Genomic DNA, 22,808 nt, shown 5'->3' with positions numbered 1-22,808 from the left:
ATTACACAGACTTGGGCTGCTACAAATGCAACATCTGGATGTCTTGCCACAAATGCTCTAAATTAAGAGTTTAAGAAAGATGCACTGATGCTAAATGAACACTGAAAATATAAATATGGAAAAGAAATATTTGTGTATCCCAAAGTGCAACTTCAGTTTTGAAAGGTGTTGCCATCTCGAGTTCAGTGTGTACAACTCTGTCCTACAGCAACAATGACTAGGATGCCGTTTCTACTAGTGGTTAAAATCTACTACCTCTCTGTGCAAAAACAAATCTTTGTGTCCAGTTGAAGTGGATGCTTTTCTTCAGATGTTGCACAATATCAAGAATTTGAAGCCTGTTCACATGGATGGAACACAGTTGTTTTTCCTGCCATTAATTTTCCTTTTTCCATTAAAAAAGTCTACCATAAGGATGGGTCCGCTTATAGGCCCAGTTGTGATAGAATATAACCCCCCCCTCCACACACACACACACACACACACACACGCTTCTGTTGTAGATGGTGGGAAAACAGTTATTTTGGTGTAGTATGAAAGATTTATTCAGTAGGACAAGCTGTAAAATCTATGAAAACAAAAGCCCAAAAAAATTTGCCGTCCTCCACATTTTCCGAAGACTTAACATCTTAAAGTTGATATTTTGAGGTAAACAAGCAAACCTTTTGTTTGACAGTCCCCTCTCATCCCCACTATCCCCTGCATCTGGATAATGTAGTGGTAAGACTAGACACCTTTGGAGTGAGAGTCGCAAGTTCGTTTTCCCCACCTGGTATCCAGTAAGGGTCCTGGCTAGACCCCCCCCCCCCCCAATGCTAAAGCCAAGTCCTGGAATGGCGCGGCTATGTCTACAGCCTGTCTGCAGCTCGGACACAAGCATTTCACTACATGTTGTACTCTGTATGAATGTGTATGTGACAAAGGTTGTTTGTTTGTTTGTTTTAAAGCAAGAGCTGGAAAGATGTTGACCTGTTAAGTTCTCTTAACAAAGAAATCCAATAAGCCCACAGTGGTAAAGAAAAAAACAAGCTCATGTCACCCAGTTAAACTCAAAGACATGTTACAAAGTCCTATATCATTCATGTTCAACCCTCATGAACTTAGGCACACGCTAACTGTCGATTTTATTTTGACTAAAGATTTCAGGTCAGCTGTTTGAGGTGATGTCTTCCTAAACAGTTCATTATCTTTTTGGTTCACCCCGATGTGCAAACCTGACAGTGCACTCTCTGGTATTGTGAGGAGGTATTTCTGCTGCTGATGAAGCCACAGCACTCCAGATGGTGGTAAAACCTGCAAAACAACAGTGGAGGCCTCACATTGCATCACTCGGGACTCTGTATTTGATCAGGTGAATAGACTGCAGATCATACCTGTTTAAACGCAGCTCCTTGTCTATTTCCTCCAGAGTCTTCCCTTTTGTCTCTGGTAGCATGAAGTAGAAGAACACTGCAGCTGCCACAGCAGTCAGCCCATACACAAGAAACATCCCTGACAGGCCAATCATATCTGCAGAATTAAAACACATTTCTTTTTGCTACCATGTTCAAAACATATTTACACTGTGGGTCTTGATATGTTTTTACTTTGTGTGTTGGGTTCTAGGTCAATGACATACAATTAGGGCCATACGTTTTGAATAATGAAAATAAATAAAGAAAAACAAATTTGCTTCTGTAAATCACAACAGTGGATTTTAAATCAAACAAGTAATCTTAACTGTTAAACTTTGAGCTTTTAAAAAAAATCTGCATTTATAGATTTTATATTTTGCATTTTTTGGTTATTCATTATCAAAAAAATATTAAACTATTTTGTGCAACGCATTTAACTTCAAACTGGAGAGCTTTTATTTTGGTATACCATTAACTTCATGTAAATTGTCCTTCTGCACAGGAGATCCAGCTCATTACATTTCATGCTGAACTTTTAGGGTCAAGGTTGGGTTCATTTAAAAGTCAACATTATAGCTATCGTACTTTTAAAAAAAGGAGAAACAAAAAGTATAATTCTCCATATTTCACACTTTCAGACTTGTTTCCATTCAGTTATAAACAAGTCACTCTGAATTTTCACATAATTAACAGTTAACAAGCTTTCAAGCAGCTTTCAACTTTTATATGCCAGCATGACACCGATCACAAATTCCCATCTCAAGAAGCACAAATAATTGTAGTATTTGAGTATTATCCACAGCCAGAAGCAAAGCTGATAAAAACTGGAGGTGGGAATGAGAGAGTAACTTGCTTTAAATACTACCCATGATAACAGTGGTATCTTGATGCATGCTCAATCATCCAGGTAAGTAAATCCCAAAAAGGTTGATTCTGTTCATCTGGACGTAGCGTTTTCAGTGGGAGAGACGTTTCGTCACTCATCCAAGTGACTTCTTCAGTCTTCTGACTGCAGGTTTTGCCATTCTTATAAACAGTACCTTTGCACAATGACTGAAACCAGCACTACTAATGAACAATGGGCTGTGAGGTCAGTTCCTTGATCATTAATGATGTAAGAACATCACATCAAGAAGGCCCTGAGTAAACGTGGTTATCCTTGCTGGACATTTGTTAAACCTGGGAAGGCACCTAAAGAAAGCTCCAACCGATCCAGGAAAGAAGGACAACCACTGCCTCCTGTGTCAGGAGTATTGGAACAGTTGAGATGCATTTTTTCTAAACACTGCGTCTCTGTGGCTTTTAAGCTAAGGACCATGGTCTTAGACTTGGAGATGCTAATTCTCATCCCAAGCCACTTCACATACAAGTTATAAACAGAACTGTTAACAAAGGACAGCCCTGGCAGAGTCCAACTCCCACCAGTAATGAGTCTGACTTAGCAAGTCGAGCCATTTGTCAGGGTGGGATCACCACTGGTAGCTTAATGTTAGCAGTTAATGTTAATGTTAGCGTGTTGCTTTTTCAGGCATTTAATGTGTTTGCAACAGTGGATCCTTGTCTTTTTGTACATTATATATGAGGTCATATGTATATTCACCACATAATACAATGTAATTACACTTTATTGTATCCAGTACTTTTATTTTAGGGTACGCACTAAATTGGATACAATACAGAGAAGTTTAGCATAAAATGTTAACGTTTCTCCAACGTTGTCTTCCCAGCAGTTTCACCGGATGGCCAGGATGCGCAAGGATGACATGCAAATTCGTGAAGCGTTCCACATTTTTGTGGGTGGCTGTAGCGCAGGAGGTAGAGCCGATCATCTACTGATTGGAAGGCTGGTGGTTCAATCCCTGGCCCTACTCTGCAAATATCCTTGTGCAAGATACTAACCCCAAGTTGCTCTCTGATGCATCAATCAGAGGCTGGGTGAATGTGGCATGTAGTTTAGAGCGCTTTGACTGAGCAGTCCATTTATCATGCATCATGAAATCAATAGATGTAATGAACTTTTTTTTTGGAAGCATTTTATTATTATAATTATTATGATTTTTTTTATTCATTTATTTTTTTTCTGGTAAACTAAAGGTAAACATCTAGCTACTTTAAAACCTATAGTGCTATTGAAACTCCAAGACTCACCAATAACATTCAAAAAGGTGAAGGTGACCAGCAGATTTGCAGCCCAGTTGAAGCAGTTTGTGAATGCGAATGCTCTTCCTTTAACAGCAGCTGGAAATATTTCACTCAGGAGGAGCCATGTCACTGATCCAAAAAAAAACAACAAAAAACGTTATGATAACCCACAGGTAAAAATTGTAATGGAGGTAAAGCTATGCTTGACAAATACACAGAAATTATTTAAGCTTTAAATCTATAAAGTAAATAATATTGAATAAATTTACACACTTGGTCCAAATCCAACAGAGTATGCACTGACAGTACCCATCATACACAGGAGGATGATCCAGTTGATCACTTTGCCGTGGACTTTAGTAAAAGTTTGTGGAGTGGGTTCCAAAGAAATGTGGCCGATTTTATCTTGTGTGGTGTTTTTAAAAAGAAAGTGGTTTCCAGCCAGAGACGTATCAAAAACAGAGTAATTGCCAACAGGTGAGTGACGTGCCCGTGTTTCGTTAACGTCAATGTTTTGAGCATTACAAGGTCTCATAGCGGTCACCTGCGAATGTCCACTGAAGAGTCCGATGGTTATTAGGCACAGAGCCATGACAGAGCAGCCTCCGATGAGCAGAGGCCTTCTGCCCACTCTGTCTGAAAACGCCATGGATATCAGAGTAGCAATCACTTTGACCAACCCCAACCCAACTGATGCCAACACTGCTGAGGAGTCACTCTGAAATCCCACTGTGTGGAAGATGGTGGAGGCATAAAACAGTACGTTTGGCTGGCCTGTGAACTGCTGAAAGAGAACTAATCCCAGCCCGATGACAGTCCGAGTCCTCATATTGTCCTGGCGCTTGAACAAGTAGAAAGTGCTGCGTTGAACCTTCTTATTTCTCTTGCTAGACTGCACTTTTGAGTCATCTGCTTCTTGGGCTTCAGTGCTGTCATTTTGAAAGCACTGACTCTGGTTGAAAGAATCCTTACTACTGGAAGGGAGTAAGCAGATGGACATGAGCTGTACCAGTGTTGGTACCACAGCTAGACCAAACATCCACTTCCACCCTCTTTTATAGCCAGACAGGATATAGTTAATGGCATAAGCTGACAGGATGCCCACAGTAATCCCAGCCTCATACAGTGTTACCAGGAAACCTCTGCGGTCTGGACTTACTACCTCAGACACAAAGAGGCAGCAAGACATGGAGGATACAGACATGGCAAAGCCTATTGTGATCCTTCCTATGACCAGTGCTAAGAATGAGTTGATGAGCAGAACCAGGCTGGCTGTCAGGATCATGACATTGCTGATGAGGATGGAGTTCCTGGAGCCATGACGGTCAATTAAGCAGCCGCCAATGATCGAGGCCAGCAAGGCTCCTATCAGCAAGGAGCTGACCAGCGCCTCCTGCTGAATGCATGACAGCCTGAAATCAACCTTGAGCTGCAGTAAAGCACCCGATATGATGCCCAGCTCATAACCAAAGACAAGTCCGCCCAGAGTAGACACCACACTGGCCAATGGCGTGATAGGACAACCTGTGAGGAAAGAAAAATTAAGATGGTTAATTTTTAAAGTATAAAAGAAAATGTACTGCCTCCCAAATAATCTCAGTTGTAAGGAATTACACAGAAGAAAACTACTGATTTGAATCCATTCATTTTATGTTATTTGTGGTAAACTGAATTGGAAACATTCTTTTTCTTTGTGTTTGTTGGGTTAGCGTCTAGAAATAAAGATGGAACTTGAAACAGCTTGGTTTGATGCATACTTAGATGATGTTATTTGGACAAAACCTTAAATCCTTCAGATGTCAGGAGTTAGTTTACAACTTACTAAACTCCTGACATCATCAGCAAGTGGTACTACAACTTCATCTTGCTGATCACGTTAGAACAACAGGTGCATTTTAGCTTTAGAAAGTACCCTAATAAATGAGCCACATTGGTCACTGTGATCAGCCTGTGGTTCTCTGATGTTCAGAATCTATTGATTGAAATGCAAATGAGGCAGAAAAAGATGAAGATGTAAGCTGCTGGAGTTCAGTCTTCCCTTGATAGTCATTTAATTTTCACCTTTGCACCTTTGAGTAATTAAAGATGTTGTGCTGTTCAATAACCATGTTCTGAATGTAGATTCAGGGCTTCAGTGTGAAATGTGAGCTATCAGCAGCTAGAACAATCAAGCAAGCATTTGCACTGGCGGATCACATTAGTCAACACTAATGCATTTCACACAATATTTACACCAATTTACTTTATGTCACAGTAAAAATCAGCATTTGATTGTGGTAAACTGATTTACATAAAATTACTTACTCATTGCTTCTGTCTTGTTATGTGCACATTTAAGCCAGACCATGCAGCTCTAAATCCATCTTTCAGAAGACATTCACTGTAGAGTATATGGGAAACAATAAAAAGATCATCTCCATTTCGTGTACTGTCCTCCTGCTCTGGCACCAACAGGAAGCCCTGCTGACAGAAAATCAAAGGAAGCCCATCAGAGCCTGTAGCAGCACCGCTGCCATGACAACACTTTTGTTGATTACAATGATTTCATTAGGGAGTCCATGCAAAGAAGGTATAAAAAGAATGAAATAAAACATGTCTGTGTAGAAAGCAGTTAGCTCGTCAAAGTATAATTCTGCTAGACATCCTGTCACCTGACAGTGACAAGGCAGTGGAGAATTTGATGTGTCGCTCTGAAATATCAAGAGGGAGAGGAACACCACTACTGTAGTTAAAAAGCACTTGTGTCTCTGCTTACTGACTCTGGAAGACATTAATTATCACCGACAAGCTTCAGTATTCATTAGCTGGAACACTGAACTGTCACCGAAACATCCAGACTTTCCTGACTGGTGGATGAGTCATTCAACAGTTCATTCACTGATCAATAACTTGGACAGTGCTCATAACTAACATACAAAAGACAACGATTCAACTTAACGCTTTAATTGACGTATGTTGGCAGAGTCGTCTGTCTTTTTGTGCTAGTGTCAGTCCAGGGTGTATAAGAGCCTTCTATGAGAATAACCTGACTAGTTTAACAGAGTAACTTTTCATCACTTTTCTTAAAACAATTAATTTTTTTGACAAACTTTTTTGTGTAAAAGGTGGATTAATTTAATCTTTCAATTTATTAAATATTTAAATATTTAAAATCTGCAAGTAGAATGATTTCACAAGTTTCTTTACAAAGTTTGCTGTGCTTTTTCGATAGTAAGGCAGTAAATACGTTATACAACTATTATATTTGTTTCCGACTATTATTGCAAAAATAATGATAATAATAATGATGATGATAATAATAGCAATCCACCTGGAATTAAATACGATGTTTAGAAATCTGTAGCACGGCTGGGGTTCACACTTAAAACCATGACAGTAAAAAGTAAAATATTTCCTGTTTAAAACACTTCAATAACATTTTTACTTATAGTTACGTAAATGCCACCATATTTACGTAAAATTCAAAATTCCGTAAAAATTCCTCTTCACAACTCTCTTGCAGCCTATTTTAACGCTCCAGCTTCTTCTGTTGTGGAGAAATGTAGCTCCATTATTCATCCCTCCCACTGTATTTCAGCAAGCACAGTGGGCACGCACGCACACACACACACACACACACACAGGGCAATCCGCTGTGAATTTATATATTTTTGGGTAGGACAGAGAAATGGACTCACCTCTGGCAGCAGGAAACAATACACAAAAATGCTCCTGGAAAACCTCTGGCCCTCCAGGAAGTTGGGGCTACGTGGCAGCAGTGTCGGATTGCAAAGAAGAATTTCTTGGCCAAGTTTTGACGCCAGAGGTCGTCAGCTATGGAAGTTCCCCGGGAAGGTAATCCAGGCAGAGGATCTGCAAGCACCGCCCACAGCCGGCCAGAGCAGAGAGGAGGACCAGTCCGCTCGCTTTGTCACACACACACACACACACACACACACACACACACACACACACACACACACACACACACACACACAATAATGACGGAAAAAAACCCAAACCACATTTAACGTGTCTGTGAAAGTGACGTGCTGAGTTATAGTTAACTATTTATTTTATAAGTAGCATAAAGAGCTGAAGAGTTAAAAAAAATACTCGTACTGCATTTTGCGCGTATTATTAACTGTGATATAATTACTGGTGATGATAGTGATATGTCAGTGCAGTAAACATAATATAGTATCACATAATCTGCAGTGCTGACACTGGAGGTTTCTAGAATAATTAAAGCTGTAGAATATATTCTTACATTTTAAAAAGAGATATGTAAGAAATCTATATACTGTATACACTGTAGGCTTGCCTTAATTAATTACACTATATTGTAGCTGAACAGAAATACTGTTTAACAACCTCTGTTTGTGTGTGCCTGCTATTTGTTCTGGTTTGGTAAACTGGAAATGGTGAAATTCTGCTCTTACTTCATATAATTGATTTAATTTTCAATGAAAATGTTGCGCTGATGGTACCTTAGAAATATGTGTTTAATATGGAATTCATACTGGTATCTGTATCTGAAGTTCAATAGCAGGACCACACCCCACAAATCCCCCTTCCAGTGGTGTGTCTATCAACGCCGACTTCCTGCCACACAAAAGTTTATCATTGTTTTCATGCCCCTCGCCTCCTCTCCTCCTATTTGCCATCCCCTTTTAAATTTATCAAGATCTGGCAGGCCAGGAAGGTGCCATTTGTCTTCAGCCTGCCAATGGATTATTTTTTTGGACAGAATGTACTGTAGAATTATTTTTTTAATGGTTTTGTAGGAGTCTTCCAAAGTATATATAAAGAAGACAATTTGATCTCAAATTTCTAGAAATGAGCTTCACCACCCTCCATGTTGAAACTACTGTGATGTTGAAACTACTGTGGGCAGCTATTTTTTTTTTTGTCTAAACAAATTTTAAAACCTGTTTTAAGTTTAAAAAATTTTTTTGTTTTCCTTTGAAAATTCTATCAATGTCTTTTCTTTTTCATAATCCTCTCAGAAATAGATTCAGGGATCTTTGAGTTACTTAAAGAAAAAGAAAAGAAAAGTGATATAACAAAGCCACAGGATTTACAAATTCTACTTTATCCTTAATTTGCTGAACAGTTTTTCATCCTGACCCCATCTTGTATTTTGTCAGTAATGGCAAATAACTCGGAGTGGTTATCAGGTGCCAGGAGTAAAGCTGTTAAATAAAATCATCCTCACCAAACATGACTGCGACAAAGCAATAAAAACAAAAAAACCCACACCCGCTCAGAACTGGGATTGAAGGGTTTAGGTAAGCAGCAGAATGGCCGACGGCTGTCTTCAATTTGAAAATGCTGATATGGATGTAACAGGTTGTATCAATGCAAGCTACACTTAAAATGTTAATACTATTATTACTGCTGGGTCTTGACATTATAAAGTGCCTTTAGGCGACTGTTGTTATGATTTGACACTATATAAATGAATCGAATTGAATGAATACACTAACTGGCCACTTTATTAGGTACACCGTGTTGTACCGCCTTTCCCCTCAGAACTGCCTTAGTTTTCAAAGGCATTGTTTTTGCAAGGTGGTGAAAACATTCTTTGGTCCATGTTGACATGCTGCCATCACACAGCTCCTGCAGATTTGTCAGCTCCATGATTTGAATCACATTCAAAAGGTGGTCTATTGCATTAATAGTAACAATGAAGGCCTCTTTATGTACAGTGAACCCGAGTCATGTTCAAGAAGCCGGTTTTAGATGGCGTGAACTTTGTGAGTCATAGGTTATTTGTGTATATTTTGTGTATTATTTGTGTGTATGTGCTCTACATCGAAAACGTTTCTCTGTATTTATGTGTAGGTATTTTTGTGGTCGCTAGGTGGCAGACGTAAAAAAAGAGCACGGAGGAGGAGGAAGTAAACATGGCGCGGGAGAGCAACATGGCGGTCCCTGAGTTCCTCAGGCAAGCAAAGTTGTTGAAGCAAGGGGCAGAAGCCCGGGTGTACCGGGCCGAGTTTCTGGGAACGCCAACAATAGTGAAGGAAAGGTTCCCTAAACGCTACAGACACCCAGCCTTAGACGAAAAGCTGACACACCGCAGGACCGTGCAGGAGGTCCGCGCCATATTACGGTGTCGGAGAGCAGGCAAGTCCTCCGCTGGTGGAGGTGATCCAATTAGCACCACCCTAAGGTGGTTTAAGAATATTTGTAGCCAACTAACCCACTGGATAGACTGTTGGCTTTGCTGGTCGTGAGTCAATGATTACGCCAGATTGACTTTTCAGCTAAATTGCGTTTATTATCTGAACAACAGACGATATTCAGTCTGCAGAGACGTACACAGCAGCGGTTCTATCTTGTTGGAAGCTTCAGATCTGTGAATATTTATACTTGCACGATGATTTAGTTTTCTGGTTTGTGACCAAATGATTAAGCAGCCAACAACAAAGTGGAATGTGTTTATTCCTTTGCTCGTTTCATTCAAATGCAAGAAAGTGATCCCTACATAACTCATAGTTGGTATATGTTGTGTACAAACCCCTTCTTCTCCACAAGGGGGCACAATAGATGAGCAAATGCTTCCACAGATGTTTAGTCACAGCTTCTGCATAAAGTCAGCTTCATGAAAAATTACAAATTCAACCCTTCTCACATTTTATCTCTTATGTTTTGTTGTGCATTCTCAACTTCTGTGTTATCTATTCAACATGGATCTGAACATTTTCTCTAAAATCTGCTCCGCCCACACTGAAACATCTTTTAGCCACACACAAACCTTAATCGATAATTGAATGGTATTGTAGTCACACAAAGTTTGTAAAATCAGACTTTTTCTTCTTCACAGGAATATCTGCCCCTGTAGTCTACTTTGTGGACTATACCTGCCACTGTATCTTCCTGGAGGACATTGTGGGTTCCTCAACTGTGCGTGACTATATTGCATCTGCTCAACAGTCTGACTCCTGCAAGGAGCTGAAGTTGCAGAGGCTGGCCGAGCGCGTGGGGCAGGTCCTGGCTAAAATGCACGATGAAGATGTCATCCACGGAGACCTGACCACCTCCAACATGCTGCTGAGACCCAGCCCAGAGGGAGGAGAATCCGACCTGGTCCTCATAGATTTTGGTCTGAGTTACATCTCTGCTCTGCCCGAGGATAAGGGTGTGGACTTGTATGTGCTGGAGAAAGCCTTCCTCAGTACCCACCCCAACACAGAGGAACTGTTTGAGAAGCTGCTGAAAAGCTACACAGCGTCATCCAAGAAGTCATCAGCTGTCATTAAAAAGCTTGACGAGGTTCGGTTGAGGGGAAGGAAGAGGTCAATGGTGGGGTGAAGATACTCCCCATGTGTGTACAGGGGCAGACTTGTGGAATTTCATAACGCTGAAATTAAGACACTGTTGTGCACAGTCTGTAAATTAACATTATGCAAAAATTGTAATTGAATATAACAATATTTCTAATAAATGGGGCCTCAGATCTTGCAGTTTATGTGGTGATTTATATAAAAGCACCTAAGGTACTGCTCAGTATAAATGGTAAATGGCCTGCATTTGTATAGCGCTTTTCTAGTCCATAGGACCCCAAAGCGCTTTACACTACATTCAGTCATCCACCCATTCACGCACACATTCACACACTGGCGATAGCAAGCTACATTGTAGCCACAGCTGCCCTGGGGCGCACTGACAGAGGCGAGGCTGCCAGACACAGGCGCCACCGGGCCCTCTGACCACCACCAGTAGGCAAACACGGGGTTAGTATCTTGCCCAAGGATATTTGGCATGCAGCCAGGATGCAGCCTGGGATCGAACCACCGACCTTCTGATTAGTGGCTGACCTGCTCTGCCACCTGAGCTACAGCCACCACTCAGTATCCTCAAGGTTTGAGGGTCAGGCTCCCAGGTAGAGGACCCAAGCTTGAAGGATAGACTGCCCGTAGGGGCGAAAGGGAATTGAGACATACATAGATAGATATGTGTGTATATATATCAAGTAGTTTGTGTTCCATGAAAAATGGAACCGGTAAACTGAATTTATGAACACACACACAAGTGGATCAATTTAGTATTAAGAACTTTATAAAACTACTGCATTCCTTTTGACATGAGCACTGATAAGCTGAAGCAGTCATGCAGGATTTTAAAGACGGCAGAAATGAGTGTTTCCTCAATCACGGAGAAGGTTACTTGTAGAGAACAGTCAGCTATTCAAGTGTCAGTTTTAATTATATAGCAGCAAATTCCAACAACGGTTGCCTCAAGGAGCTTTATATTGTAAGGTAAAGACCTTACAGCAATACAGTGAACATGTTGGATGCAGAACAAACTTTGGAATAGAAATTACCAGAAATTTTCACGAGTACCAATTTGTAATGGTTAGACCAAACCAGAACTTACTGGTGACGACATACGTACAGGGTTTTGGGTTTAAATTTCATGGTTGGCTGGAGCCTTTGTGGATAGTGTTTGCAGATTCTCCTTGTGCCTCTTTGGTTTTCTTCTGCAGTTAAAATTCTGAGTCTGAATGGCACTAGAAGTCAGGTAGGCAGGTCAAAGTCCAAGAGGAGGTGCACTATGACTGATAAGCAGACACTTAAGGTGAATGTTTAGCCACCACAACCATGCTTAATAACACAGGATTTGTAACGCACCACGTGATCTTCAGTTAGCTGTGTTTGAATTGTGCGAACACACCCAAGTAAAAACGAATGTGTCACATGTTGCTTTCATTTTTAATTTACAGTGACGGTAACATCTGAGACCCCATGGATCAGCAGCGTATTACAAACATGACGATTAAACTCATGGTTCTTGCCTTGTACTGTAAAGGTGAGTGTTTGTCAGTGTTCCGGCTTGTAAATGACAGCTCTGTCCTTTTCGTTCTCAAAGTCTACATGACTCCTTCCAGGTTCCTTGGCTGAGATCACCAGAGAGCTCAGTGTCTTAGTGGGCAATGAGGTAACGCTCAGCTGCATGTTCGACACACCGCATAAGCTAGTGGAGTGGAGTGCTCTTAGTATTGAATGGAACATGGTGGACAAACACGCAAAGAAGAGCATGGTGTACACGCTGGAAGATGGAAGAGCTCATGTGTACAAAGAAGGCTCTGTGGTGAATGAAACGTGCCTGCGTCAGAGTGATGCGTCGCTGCAGCTTCATAATGTCACTGTAGGAGATGAAGGACTGTACACCTGCAGAGTCATCAACCCTCTGATCTACACAGAGTCCACTGCTCTGAAAGTGCTCGGTACGCCTGAGAGTTATATGGGCCAAGAAAGCCACAGTGTTTATCTAGCTTAATAATACAAAAAAGGAGGAACTTTAACGTGAAGTTGCAGGTAATTTAAAAATTGACATTTCAGATGTCAGCGAGCTTCACCAAACAGACAAGCTGCAGGTTATTTTTTGTTTAAGACATCACGCTGTATGAAATTTATGCATGCATGAATTTATTCTCAAAGTTTAAACAAGGTGACCCTGTGGAACAGGCTGAACTATAAAAAGGTAGTATTCTCATAAGATTTACAGTAATATATATATATATATATATATATATGTGTGTGTGCACAAACAGTTGCCTGCAAACCTAAATGAACTGTCTCAAAGTTGTAAAAATTCCAGCGTGCAGCTTATCAGCAGCACGGTATGGAGATCTGCCAGTTGTGTTTGCTGCTGGAAGATCCCACTAGTGCTCTACAGAGCTTCCATGTTAAGCTTTGATAAATGAAAATAACAAACTTGGGCTGTACTGAATCCTGTACAGTGGTCATTCGTTACATAAGCGATGGATGGGTGCAGCTAAAGGTGGTTTTGCATCTTGGCTTAGTTTTTGTTAAATAAATAATGGCGTAACATGCCATGTTAATCTGTGATTGTCTTTACTGGATATTTTTATTATGCCTATAAAACCTTAGCATTGAACGAGGGTGTACTTTCTTTTTAAGAAAATTACCCAACTGCTCACTTGATTAATAATAAATGTGTTACTGAGGACTTTATGGTCTTCATAGCTTCAAGACCAAGATGCACAAAACAATTAGTGACATTATATCCATTTTTGTGCAAATTGTCGAATTCAAGCACAATCATTTTAAATAATTTTAATGATAACAATGTAATATCTGTTTCTGAACCGTACACCTTCAGCTCTGCCTTCAGTGTTGCTCCCAGAAAAGGCAACAGTGAGAGAAGGACAGGAGAAAACCATACAGTGTGATGTAACAGGTTTCTACCCAGAGAAAGTGGCTGTGACGTGGCTGATCCAAAATGGCACCCAGACCATCCATGCAGGGTTGGGCCAACTGTCCCGTGTATGCAATGAGCTGGCTGTACACAATCCAGATGGCACCTACAGCATTCGTAGTGGCATCACGCTGCACTCCTCAGTTCTAAGGGGTGGAGAAATACATGTCATCTGCCAAGTTGAGCACCAGACCTACAATGGTCTGTACAACCGATCTGTAACACTGGCTGTTCAAGGTGGGATTTTATTCATTTATTCTTTGGATCGCTTGATTTCATAGATACATAGTGGTATACTGTAGCGCAGGTAATCAGAAGATTGATAGTTTGATCCCTGGCTGCTCCAGTCTGCATGGCAAAGTATCGTTGGACAAGAACCAAAAGTTGCTCATTGGCGTATGAGTGCGTGTGAATGTTAGACAGGAAGCACAAAAAAGCAAAGTACAAAGCAAAAGCGCCTGTAGTTCACTTGAGTTTTCCAGTAGAGAAGAAAAGCACCATATAAGAACCATTCCATTTAATATTTACTATGTTACTTTCATGTGCTTTTCCTTCAGCTCCATCAGAGCCGCTTCACAGTACAGCCACTGTGATAGCTGTTACAAGTGCAATAACTTTGCTACTGGTCACCTGTGTTACTGGAGGATCTTTATATCTCTACAGATATTTTTACAAAGGTATGTATCAACACAAGCACATTTCTTTTGTTAAATTTTGATAATTTGCTTTGCTTGGTCTTATTTGAATGCGATAATGTCAGATGTTCACATTAAAGATGTCTACAGATTTAACAAATTTGGCAACTATGTGTAAATTAAGGGAAAAACTACAGCTTAAGTTGTAAGCCTAATCTTAAAAGTAGAGAGGGTGTTCTTTCCCAAATCCAAACTGGAAGCTGGTTTCACAGAAGAGAGGCCTGAAAGCCTCCTGTTCTACCCCTCCCATTCTACTTTCAAATACTTTAGGAACCACAAGTAAGCCCGCAGTCTGAAAGTGAATTACTTTGTTGGGGTGATACGATACTATGAAGCCTTTAAGATAAAACAGAGCCTGATTATTCAAGACCTTCTATCTGATGAGAAGGATTTTAAATTCAATTCTGTATTTAGGGAGCCTTTTTTATCCCTTTATTACCATCCCTTTAAAGTTTTACCTAGATATCATAAAGTTTGTTTGATTTTGAAAAAGTTTGATTTCATTAAAATGAAAAGAAAATGCTGCTATTTCTCTTCACAGTTCCATTTAATGTTTCGGAAATCAGTCAGCCCAACATCATATACGCTCAGGTACCCACAGAACTGAAGTGCACCATTCAGGGAGCCACAAGGTGGGAGCTCAAAGTGAAATGGTTTAAACAAAGAACCAGTCCAGACTCAGTGATTCAGTCAGAGTCAGGTTCTTCAGATTCCCTGCTGGAGACTGAGGATCTCAGCGAACGGGCTAGTCTGCAGTCAGATGGCAAAAATCACACATCTCTCCTGCCTGTATTTCTGACTGTTACTGAAGACCAAACCAAATACCAGTGTGTAGTGTGGTGCAAGGACAGGAGCTTCAGAAGGGAGACCACAGTCAAGGTTAAAGGTGAGTAGTTTTGGCTTTGGGAGCAGATTATCAGACAGGGCACTCTGAGAATTCAGCTCAGTGGGGAAATCCTCAGCCCGGTTTCATAAGAAAACATGTTCATGTGCACACAAACTGTTACGTTTTATGTGAGTGTGAGCATGGATTTGTAATTAAAGTTCTTTTAATAGGGAGGATATTTCATGACAGAAGCATGATGTTTCAGAGAAACACAAAGTATCACACTGAGAAAAGAAAGCTATTCTTCCCAAACCACAATCTTTTTCTAATTATAAGTTTTTAATCCCTAACCTCAAACAAGCTGTTTGAAAATCTGTGATGTGTATGACTTGAAATTGTCGTACACAGCACAGTGGCAAAAGTTTTTAACTCCGCCCCCAATTCCTCTTATCACTAAAATGCAACCTTTAAAAGTGGGAAATATTCAATATGTGCAAATGGACATGAACTGGTACAGAAAAAAAACTATAAAATTTGTTTCCAGGAACAAATAACAATAGATTAAAGATTAAATATTACAACTATTTCGAGAAATGTCATGAGACTGTGTTGGAATCCCATAATGCCATGCATCCTAACTAAAAGTTTAACTGGAGAAACACGTGACCCAATCCACGTGTACCAGTAAGTGCAGTAGGCATATTTAATCCTATTTATAGAAAAGAAGTAATGATTGTGTTGAAATTCTATTTATCTATATTACATTATATAATTAAGTTCTGTACCATAATTTATATACATATAGTATATATAGCTATATACCAGACTAGGAGGCACAGTGGCTTGGTTCAAATGCACTGGCTGTGGCCTCTGTAGAGTTTGCATGTTCTCTATACATGTGCTGGGTTTTCTCCAGGTTCTCTGGCTTCTTCCCACAGTCCCACATGTCCCCAAAGACATGCAGTTATTGGGGTTAGTTGGTGAATCTAAACTGCCCATAGGCGTGAATGTGAGTATAAATGTTTGTCTGTCTCTCTGTGTTAGCCAGAGACAAATGAAATGAAATAGGAAGTTTGCCAGATTTTGGGAAAATAAACACATGATCCTATTTTAAGTGGTGTCTACATATAAGGCGACATAATCGCACCAAACATCTTTGATTCATATATCCGATGACATCATTCCAAAAGTCCTCATCTTTGGCTTTTACTTCCCATGAGGTTAATGAAAGATTCAACGATAAAATTTATGCTAGATCTTCTTGTCACAACCCCAAAGGGGATTTGTAAGAAAGCACTAAATGTTTGTGTTACTGGAAACTTCTGGGTTTTTTTTTGTTTTGTTGTATTTAAATGAAACAATCTCATTTGGGGCTGCATGTCTTGCCAATCCTGAAAAAAACTACTTTCATTGTTATTTAACGACAATCATTTACAGTTTGGTCCAGATATATTAGAACACTAACACAAGTTTTGTTTTTTTACCTGTTTACTGTAGTTTGACAATGGACATTGAACATTATGTGTATCTCCAAAGGTTGATTCTGTTCATCTGGACGTAGCGTTTTGTGGGAGAAACGTTAAGATTAAGGAACTGACCTCCCAGCCCATTGTTCCTTCAGTGGGCTGGTTTCAGTCATTATGCAAATGTACTGTTTATAAGATTGGAAACCTGCAGTCAGCTGAGACTGAAGAAGTCACCTGGATGAGTGATGAAACGTTTCTCCCACAAAATGCTACGTCCAGATGAACAGAATCAACTTTTGGAGATTTACTTTCCTGGATGATTGAGCATGCATCAAAACAAAAGTAATTGGACAGTTCACTCAAAGTGCTACTTCACAGGCAGGTGTGGGCAATTCCTTTGTTATGTCATTATCAATTAAGTAGATAAAAGGCCAGGAGTTGATTTAAGGTTTGGTGCTTGCATTTGGAAGATTTTGCTGTGAACAGAAAACAGGTGGCCAGCTCCATGCCGTTGAAAAGAAGCCATCCTGAAGCTGAGAAAACAGAAAAAACCCACTCCTAATATTGGTACAATAAATTGAGTGGCAAAATCTACAGTTTGGTACATCCTGAGAAAGAAAGAAGCACTTGTGAACAGTGGTGGATGATTGCAGAATTATTTCCATGGCGATGAGAAACCCCTTCACAATAGCAATTAAGTAAACAACACTCTCCAGGGGGGAAGCATACCACATCATCTGTAAAACACAGCAGAGGCAGTGTGCATGGCTGTTAGTGGCACTGGGACACTAGTGTTTACTGATGATGTGACAGAGGATAGAAGCAGCCGAATGAATTCCGAGGTGTTCAGGGACATACTGTCTGCTTAAATCCAGCTAAATGGAGTCAAATTGATTGGGCAGTGTTTCATAATATGGATTTACAATGACCCAAACAAACAGCCAAATCAACTCAGGAGTTTATTAAAGCAAAGAAGTGGAATATTCTTGAATGGCCAAGTCACCTGATCTTAGCCCAACAGAGCATTTCACTTGCTGAAGACTAAACTTCAGACACAAAGGCTCACAAACAGACAGCAACTGAAAGCCGCTGCAGTAACAGCCTGGCAGAGCACTAAAAAGGAGGAAGCCCAACATCTGAGTTCATACATGAGTTCAAGACTTCAGGCTGTCATTGCCAGCAAAGGGCTTTCATACAAGTGTTAGAAATGAACATTTTATTTTCAGTTATTCAATCTGTCCTGTTGCTTTTGAGCATCTGTAATTAAGGGATTGTGTTAAGATTGCTTTGGTTCCTCACATTTTATTTTTATCTTTTTGTTCAACCCACTGAATTAAAGCTGCAGGTCTGCACTTTAACTCCACCTGAGTGGTTTCATTTCAAATCCGTTGCAGTAATGTACAGAACCACAATTAGAAAAAAGTTGTCCGTGTCCAAATATTTATGGACCTAACTGTATTTGTGGTATGACACAATCTTAGCTTTTTCTACCATTAGCATGTTTGACTACATAATTTAATTATAAAATTATGCCTGTTGACTGACTTCATTTTCTTCTCATGTACTCTCCTCCCACCACACACACATACTTCCAGTGGAACCATCTTTTCTTAAGATCTCCAGCATTCCTCAGATCCCAAAGGTGGAGAGGCTGCTGGTTCTTTGCTGTCGCGTGGAGAACTTTTACCCCCAGGACATCGACCTGGAATGGTACAGGAATGATGGGGAGAAGGTCCACCTCGTCACTCACTTTGGCCCCTTCTCTGACCAGAGCCGCCTCTACAATGTGTGGAGTAAGATCGAGCTCATCATGGCCATAGAGGATGAGAGGGCCATGTACACTTGCCGTGTTTACCACTCCAGCTTCCAAGCTCCGGGGTACAAGGATGTCTTTTACCACATCAACACTCAAGGTAGCAGCTTCAAATGTTTTAGATTAGATGAGATTAGATGAAACTTTATTAATCCCTCGGGTGGGTTCCTCCAGGAAATTCAGTTTCAGGGACAAAGGAGTTTTTAAGTCTGTTGGTTCTTGACTTTGGGAGAAGCAACCTGTCGCTGAACAGGCTCCTCTGGTTATTTATGACCGTGTGCAGAGGATGCCCAGCATTGTCCGTAATGTCCAGCAGTTTCTTTAATGTCCTTTTCTCTGCCACTGTCACCAGAGTGTCCAGCTTCATGCCGACCACAGAGCTAGCCCTCCTGATCAGTTTTTCCAGCCTGGATGAGTCCTTCTTTACTGTGCTGCTCCCCCAGCACACCAGAGCATAGAAAAGTACTCCAGCAAACACCAGCTGGTAAAACATCCTCAGGAGCTTCCTGGAGATGTTAAAAGACCTCAGCCTCTCTGATTAGATTAGCTGGTTAAGAAAATGTCCTGGTGATGATGTAGTATGCAAAGGTCTTGAGACACCCCCTCATTTCTTTATATCTTGCTAGGAAATGGGACCTAGATGCAGTGATTTATGAAACATGCAGACATAAATGGAAATATGTCTACAGTAAAAATACCACCATGCATAGCTCCCGATAGTTTTCCATGGTCATAATTCTATCAATTTTGACAACATCCCAAACACCACTAGTAGCCCCAAACATGACAGTCTCCACAATGTTTACAAATTTATTTCTCAAGGACATGATACTAATCCTATAGATAGTTTTAAGGCCTCCCACTTTTTCTTTTGTCCTCTTTCGTGTTTTGTAGTTTCCTCAAAGTTTTTAAGGACACACTGAACCTTTCTGCTAAGATATGACAGCTAATGGAAATTTTTGTTGGTGTAAAAAGACTATAACTGTGTTATAGATTCAAAATTGAACTATAGAAATTGGAATAAATCAGGTGTGTGTGTCACAGGCTGAAAACGGTGCCTAAAGATACAATTTGTAATTGGTTTGTTGCTAAGTTTTCTGTTATATGTTCACACAGCACTGGTCAGAGATCAGTCTGAAAATGGTCAGAGGCATATAAGAGGTCCCTTTCTGGCATTAAATTGATTGCAATTTATGGTAAATCACAACCTGACCTTCAGAGTCAAAGGTAGCAGAGACCATGATGCTCTGGGAAGATAGACTAGTCAGTGTTAAAAAGGACTACTTTTCTATCAGCTATGGTGACAGGTTTATGTTTCTTTTTGATGTGTTAAAAGAAACTGGAGTCAAATTCCCAAATGTCAGAAAATAAAACAAAGTGACTAAACTAGCTTTAGCTACTGATGATCTGTGAAACTGTACACTCATTGGCTAACAACTTGTCCTCCTCATCACATCTGGGGTTTTACAACCAGGATGGTGATGACAGAAGCTTTAAAATGGTACTTTAGAAAGTAGCAGGTCATGGTATCTTTTTTGTTGTCTATGCCTCACTATCCTAAATCTACTTACTATCCTAAATTTCAACCACATCTTATAGTTTTTTGGGTTTTTTTGTTACCAGTAGGATACTTTAGACTTGTAATTAGCAATTTAATTATTTAAAATTTTACTTTGAATTACTACTTTATTTCCATTCCACAGTTTGCATTTTCTTTCTCATTGAAAATTATACAAACAAGAGTTATTCAAAATGATCCTTCAATATCAATATATCCATAATGCTTTACTACATGTGTTGCTTTGTTCAAACAGGAACCCCCCCTGATGTGATGTTCATCAACCACGAACCTCAGTGTCCTAAAGTGAATGAAGAGTGTACTTTGCACCTGCACATAAAAGACTTTTGTCCTGAGGAGGTGTTGGTGACATGGACTAAAGATGGAGACAAGGTTGTCTCTGGTGTCTTTAATACTCCCCCCAGCCTGAACGTCAACGGCCTGTACTCCATGTTCAGTTTCCTCAAACTCAATCCCACCAAGAATTACCAAGGCTGCACATTCAAATGCCAGGTGGTTCATAGTGCTCAGAAGGAGCCTGAGGAAAGGCTCTTCATATTTCCAAAACTCTGCCTGACAGACAGCTGTTGATGTCTAAACCTACTTTGGACCATTTCACATCTGGGGAGTAAATAATTTTAGTTTTAATTCTGCAGTTCTGCTGACTACAAAACTGTAAAACAGAAAACAAAAAAAATTGAAATGCTTTAGTTTGATATCTGCAAATTTTATCCTGCCTGAATATCACTTTAGGTTAAACAGGCTGGGTTATCCACATTTAAGACTGCTATAAACCTTTTCTGACAATCTTAAAGACCACGTGATGCCCTCTGGATAATACAATAGCCATTTCATTATTATTTTTTGTTTTTATCACACACAATATTGTATTTCATATAGTTAACAGTGTCAGTTAACTATTAAGCCATTAAACTAACTCTTCTAAGGTGATGCTAGGCGCTCTACCTTCTAAGCTACCTGCAGAGTTAGTGCAGTCAGTGCACACGCTGCTTTGAATTTACTCTAAGTTTTGAGTAACCTTGGTTTCATTGCTATATGTTCCTATATGTATTCTAATTGCTGCATATTTTTTTGTTCTATTTTTTTGTGCAGAACATTTTTATTTGTATAGCAAACTGTAGTTTGTAGTTGCAAACAATTTCAAGTTTTGTTACAAAGATTGTTGAGAGAGGGACAATTGTTTTGTTGTTGTTTTCTATTAACAGAATTAAATGTTGAAACACAAGTAAGTGTGTTCTAATTCCTTAAAAATTATTATTTTAATTTCAATTTATAATTTGTGTATTCCAGTTACAGTGTCACAATGTCATTTTAATTAAGTGAAAATTTACATGATGTGATAAAGCAGGGGTAATCAATTACAAACCCAACAGGTCCGGTTACTAAGATTTCTTTCACAACAAGGTCCAGATCTCAAGTCTTTTTCATCCCATGGATTAGGGTTAAATCGAAACCATATATTTCCCTTTCATTATAGTAATATTTAAGTTTTTGTTCAAATTAGGACACATGAGTAACAGAGTGAACCTCAGGCCTTACTTGCAAATAATAAAAATATTCTTTTTCAATTTTAAAATTTCTATTTTCTGAATCAACTTTTTTCACCTTCAGTTGTCTGCTCCTCTCTATTTTGTGTCTGCAGTAAGCTAGGGTTTGATTGGCTTACCTAACTACGTAAACAGTAGGCGATTACTGTAGGGACTGGTTTACCTGCGACCATTGTTTTATGGTGTACTGATAAAACAGTGCTCTGGGTTTATGCATTACGGGCAAATTTTTTCTGTCACTGATTATTGGTCTGGACAGAACGAGCACTTCGTCTGGATCTGGACCAAGCTCTGCCATTTGGTGATATATGTGATAAAGCAACCCAACATTAAAAAAAAAGAAGAAATTTTTTTTTTAAAGGCGAAAATGTAGTAATGCTTTATTGAAGCAGTTTTATGTCATTATTATACTGCTGGCAAAGTAAAGCTAGTATTTTGCTGATTTCTTTTGTTTTGAGGTTCATAGCCATTTGATTTTATAAATTATTGGTTCAAAACAATTCTACTAAATCTACCAGGTTGGCTTTGTCAGTTTTATTTACCTTCTACCGTGAAATAACAGTACAAATAGAAGGCAACATTGCAGACATCAAGGGCAGCTAAAAGTCCCTGGGAATCCCACAGGCAAATGGCAACCACGAAGAAGCTGCTAGGAAAGTTGCAACCACGAAGTACCTGCAGAGGGTCAGGCAAGTCCTGAGGAGTCAGCTGAACGGTAAGAACAAGATCCGGGTTATCAACACCTACGCCCTGCCCGTGATCAGGTAAGGTAAAGCAGGGAAATGCCCTGTAACTTACTTTAAAACGAAATATGTTCCCTAAAACGATGGACAGAGCTACAGACCCATGACACCCTGTGCAGTTAATAAAAGGACAGGTAATGTTCGTCGCTCACACAGTACACTCATTTGTTTCAGTTCATCAGTTGCCACAAGACAGCTTACCAACATGTACACAATAACCTAATACTCCTGTGTCCTAGACGTCACAAGAAGGTAACTATACTTTAGTTACTATAGATGAAAAGATATCTTCTTGCTGGATGCAGAAATGTTAAATTATTATTAATTTTATATAGATGCTACTCTGAAAGTGCTGCTGAGCCTGGATTTGCCTGTTTTATTAGACAGATGGTCA

The 22,808-nt window shown here is 39.8% G+C and overlaps 3 protein-coding genes and 1 pseudogene across 4 annotated transcripts; 3 read left to right on the top strand and 1 right to left on the bottom strand.

Moving 5' to 3' along the window:
• Positions 1 to 40: 40 nt before the first annotated feature.
• On the bottom strand, positions 41 to 7,451 carry slc2a10 (solute carrier family 2 member 10). 2 transcript variants are annotated; one of them, XM_012921495.3, is made up of 6 exons: positions 7,214 to 7,451; positions 5,841 to 5,999; positions 3,810 to 5,060; positions 3,543 to 3,665; positions 1,374 to 1,509; positions 41 to 1,293 (listed from the first exon to the last, which is right to left on the bottom strand). In XM_012921495.3, exons 2-6 carry the CDS (start codon positions 5,881 to 5,883, stop codon positions 1,197 to 1,199), a joined length of 1,650 nt encoding a protein of 549 aa, XP_012776949.1. In that variant the 5' UTR covers positions 5,884 to 5,999; positions 7,214 to 7,451; the 3' UTR covers positions 41 to 1,196. The 2 variants fall into 2 exon arrangements, with proteins under 2 accessions (XP_012776949.1, XP_004559872.1); XM_004559815.4 differs by having other exon boundaries at positions 5,841 to 5,996.
• LOC111500650 (U6 spliceosomal RNA) lies at positions 3,033 to 3,187 on the top strand (annotated as a pseudogene).
• A 1,893-nt stretch (positions 7,452 to 9,344) lies between the features above and the next one.
• On the top strand, positions 9,345 to 10,987 carry tp53rk (TP53 regulating kinase). Its single transcript, XM_004559812.2, has 2 exons — positions 9,345 to 9,647; positions 10,348 to 10,987. Exons 1-2 carry the CDS (start codon positions 9,425 to 9,427, stop codon positions 10,833 to 10,835), a joined length of 711 nt encoding a protein of 236 aa, XP_004559869.2. The 5' UTR covers positions 9,345 to 9,424; the 3' UTR covers positions 10,836 to 10,987.
• A 19-nt stretch (positions 10,988 to 11,006) lies between these two features.
• Positions 11,007 to 21,343, top strand: LOC101472668 (uncharacterized). The gene is made up of 7 exons (XM_004559811.2): positions 11,007 to 12,332; positions 12,412 to 12,750; positions 13,650 to 13,982; positions 14,303 to 14,422; positions 14,982 to 15,326; positions 18,328 to 18,645; positions 20,360 to 21,343. Exons 1-7 carry the CDS (start codon positions 12,269 to 12,271, stop codon positions 20,692 to 20,694), a joined length of 1,854 nt encoding a protein of 617 aa, XP_004559868.1. The 5' UTR covers positions 11,007 to 12,268; the 3' UTR covers positions 20,695 to 21,343.
• The last annotated feature ends 1,465 nt before the right edge of the window (positions 21,344 to 22,808 follow it).

Source organism: Maylandia zebra, linkage group LG5 (assembly GCF_041146795.1).
Source record: "Maylandia zebra isolate NMK-2024a linkage group LG5, Mzebra_GT3a, whole genome shotgun sequence".
Classification (NCBI taxonomy): Eukaryota; Metazoa; Chordata; class Actinopteri; order Cichliformes; family Cichlidae; genus Maylandia; species Maylandia zebra.
The sequence above is the reverse complement of the archived record's forward strand: the minus strand, read 5'-3'. Positions and strand labels throughout refer to the sequence as shown.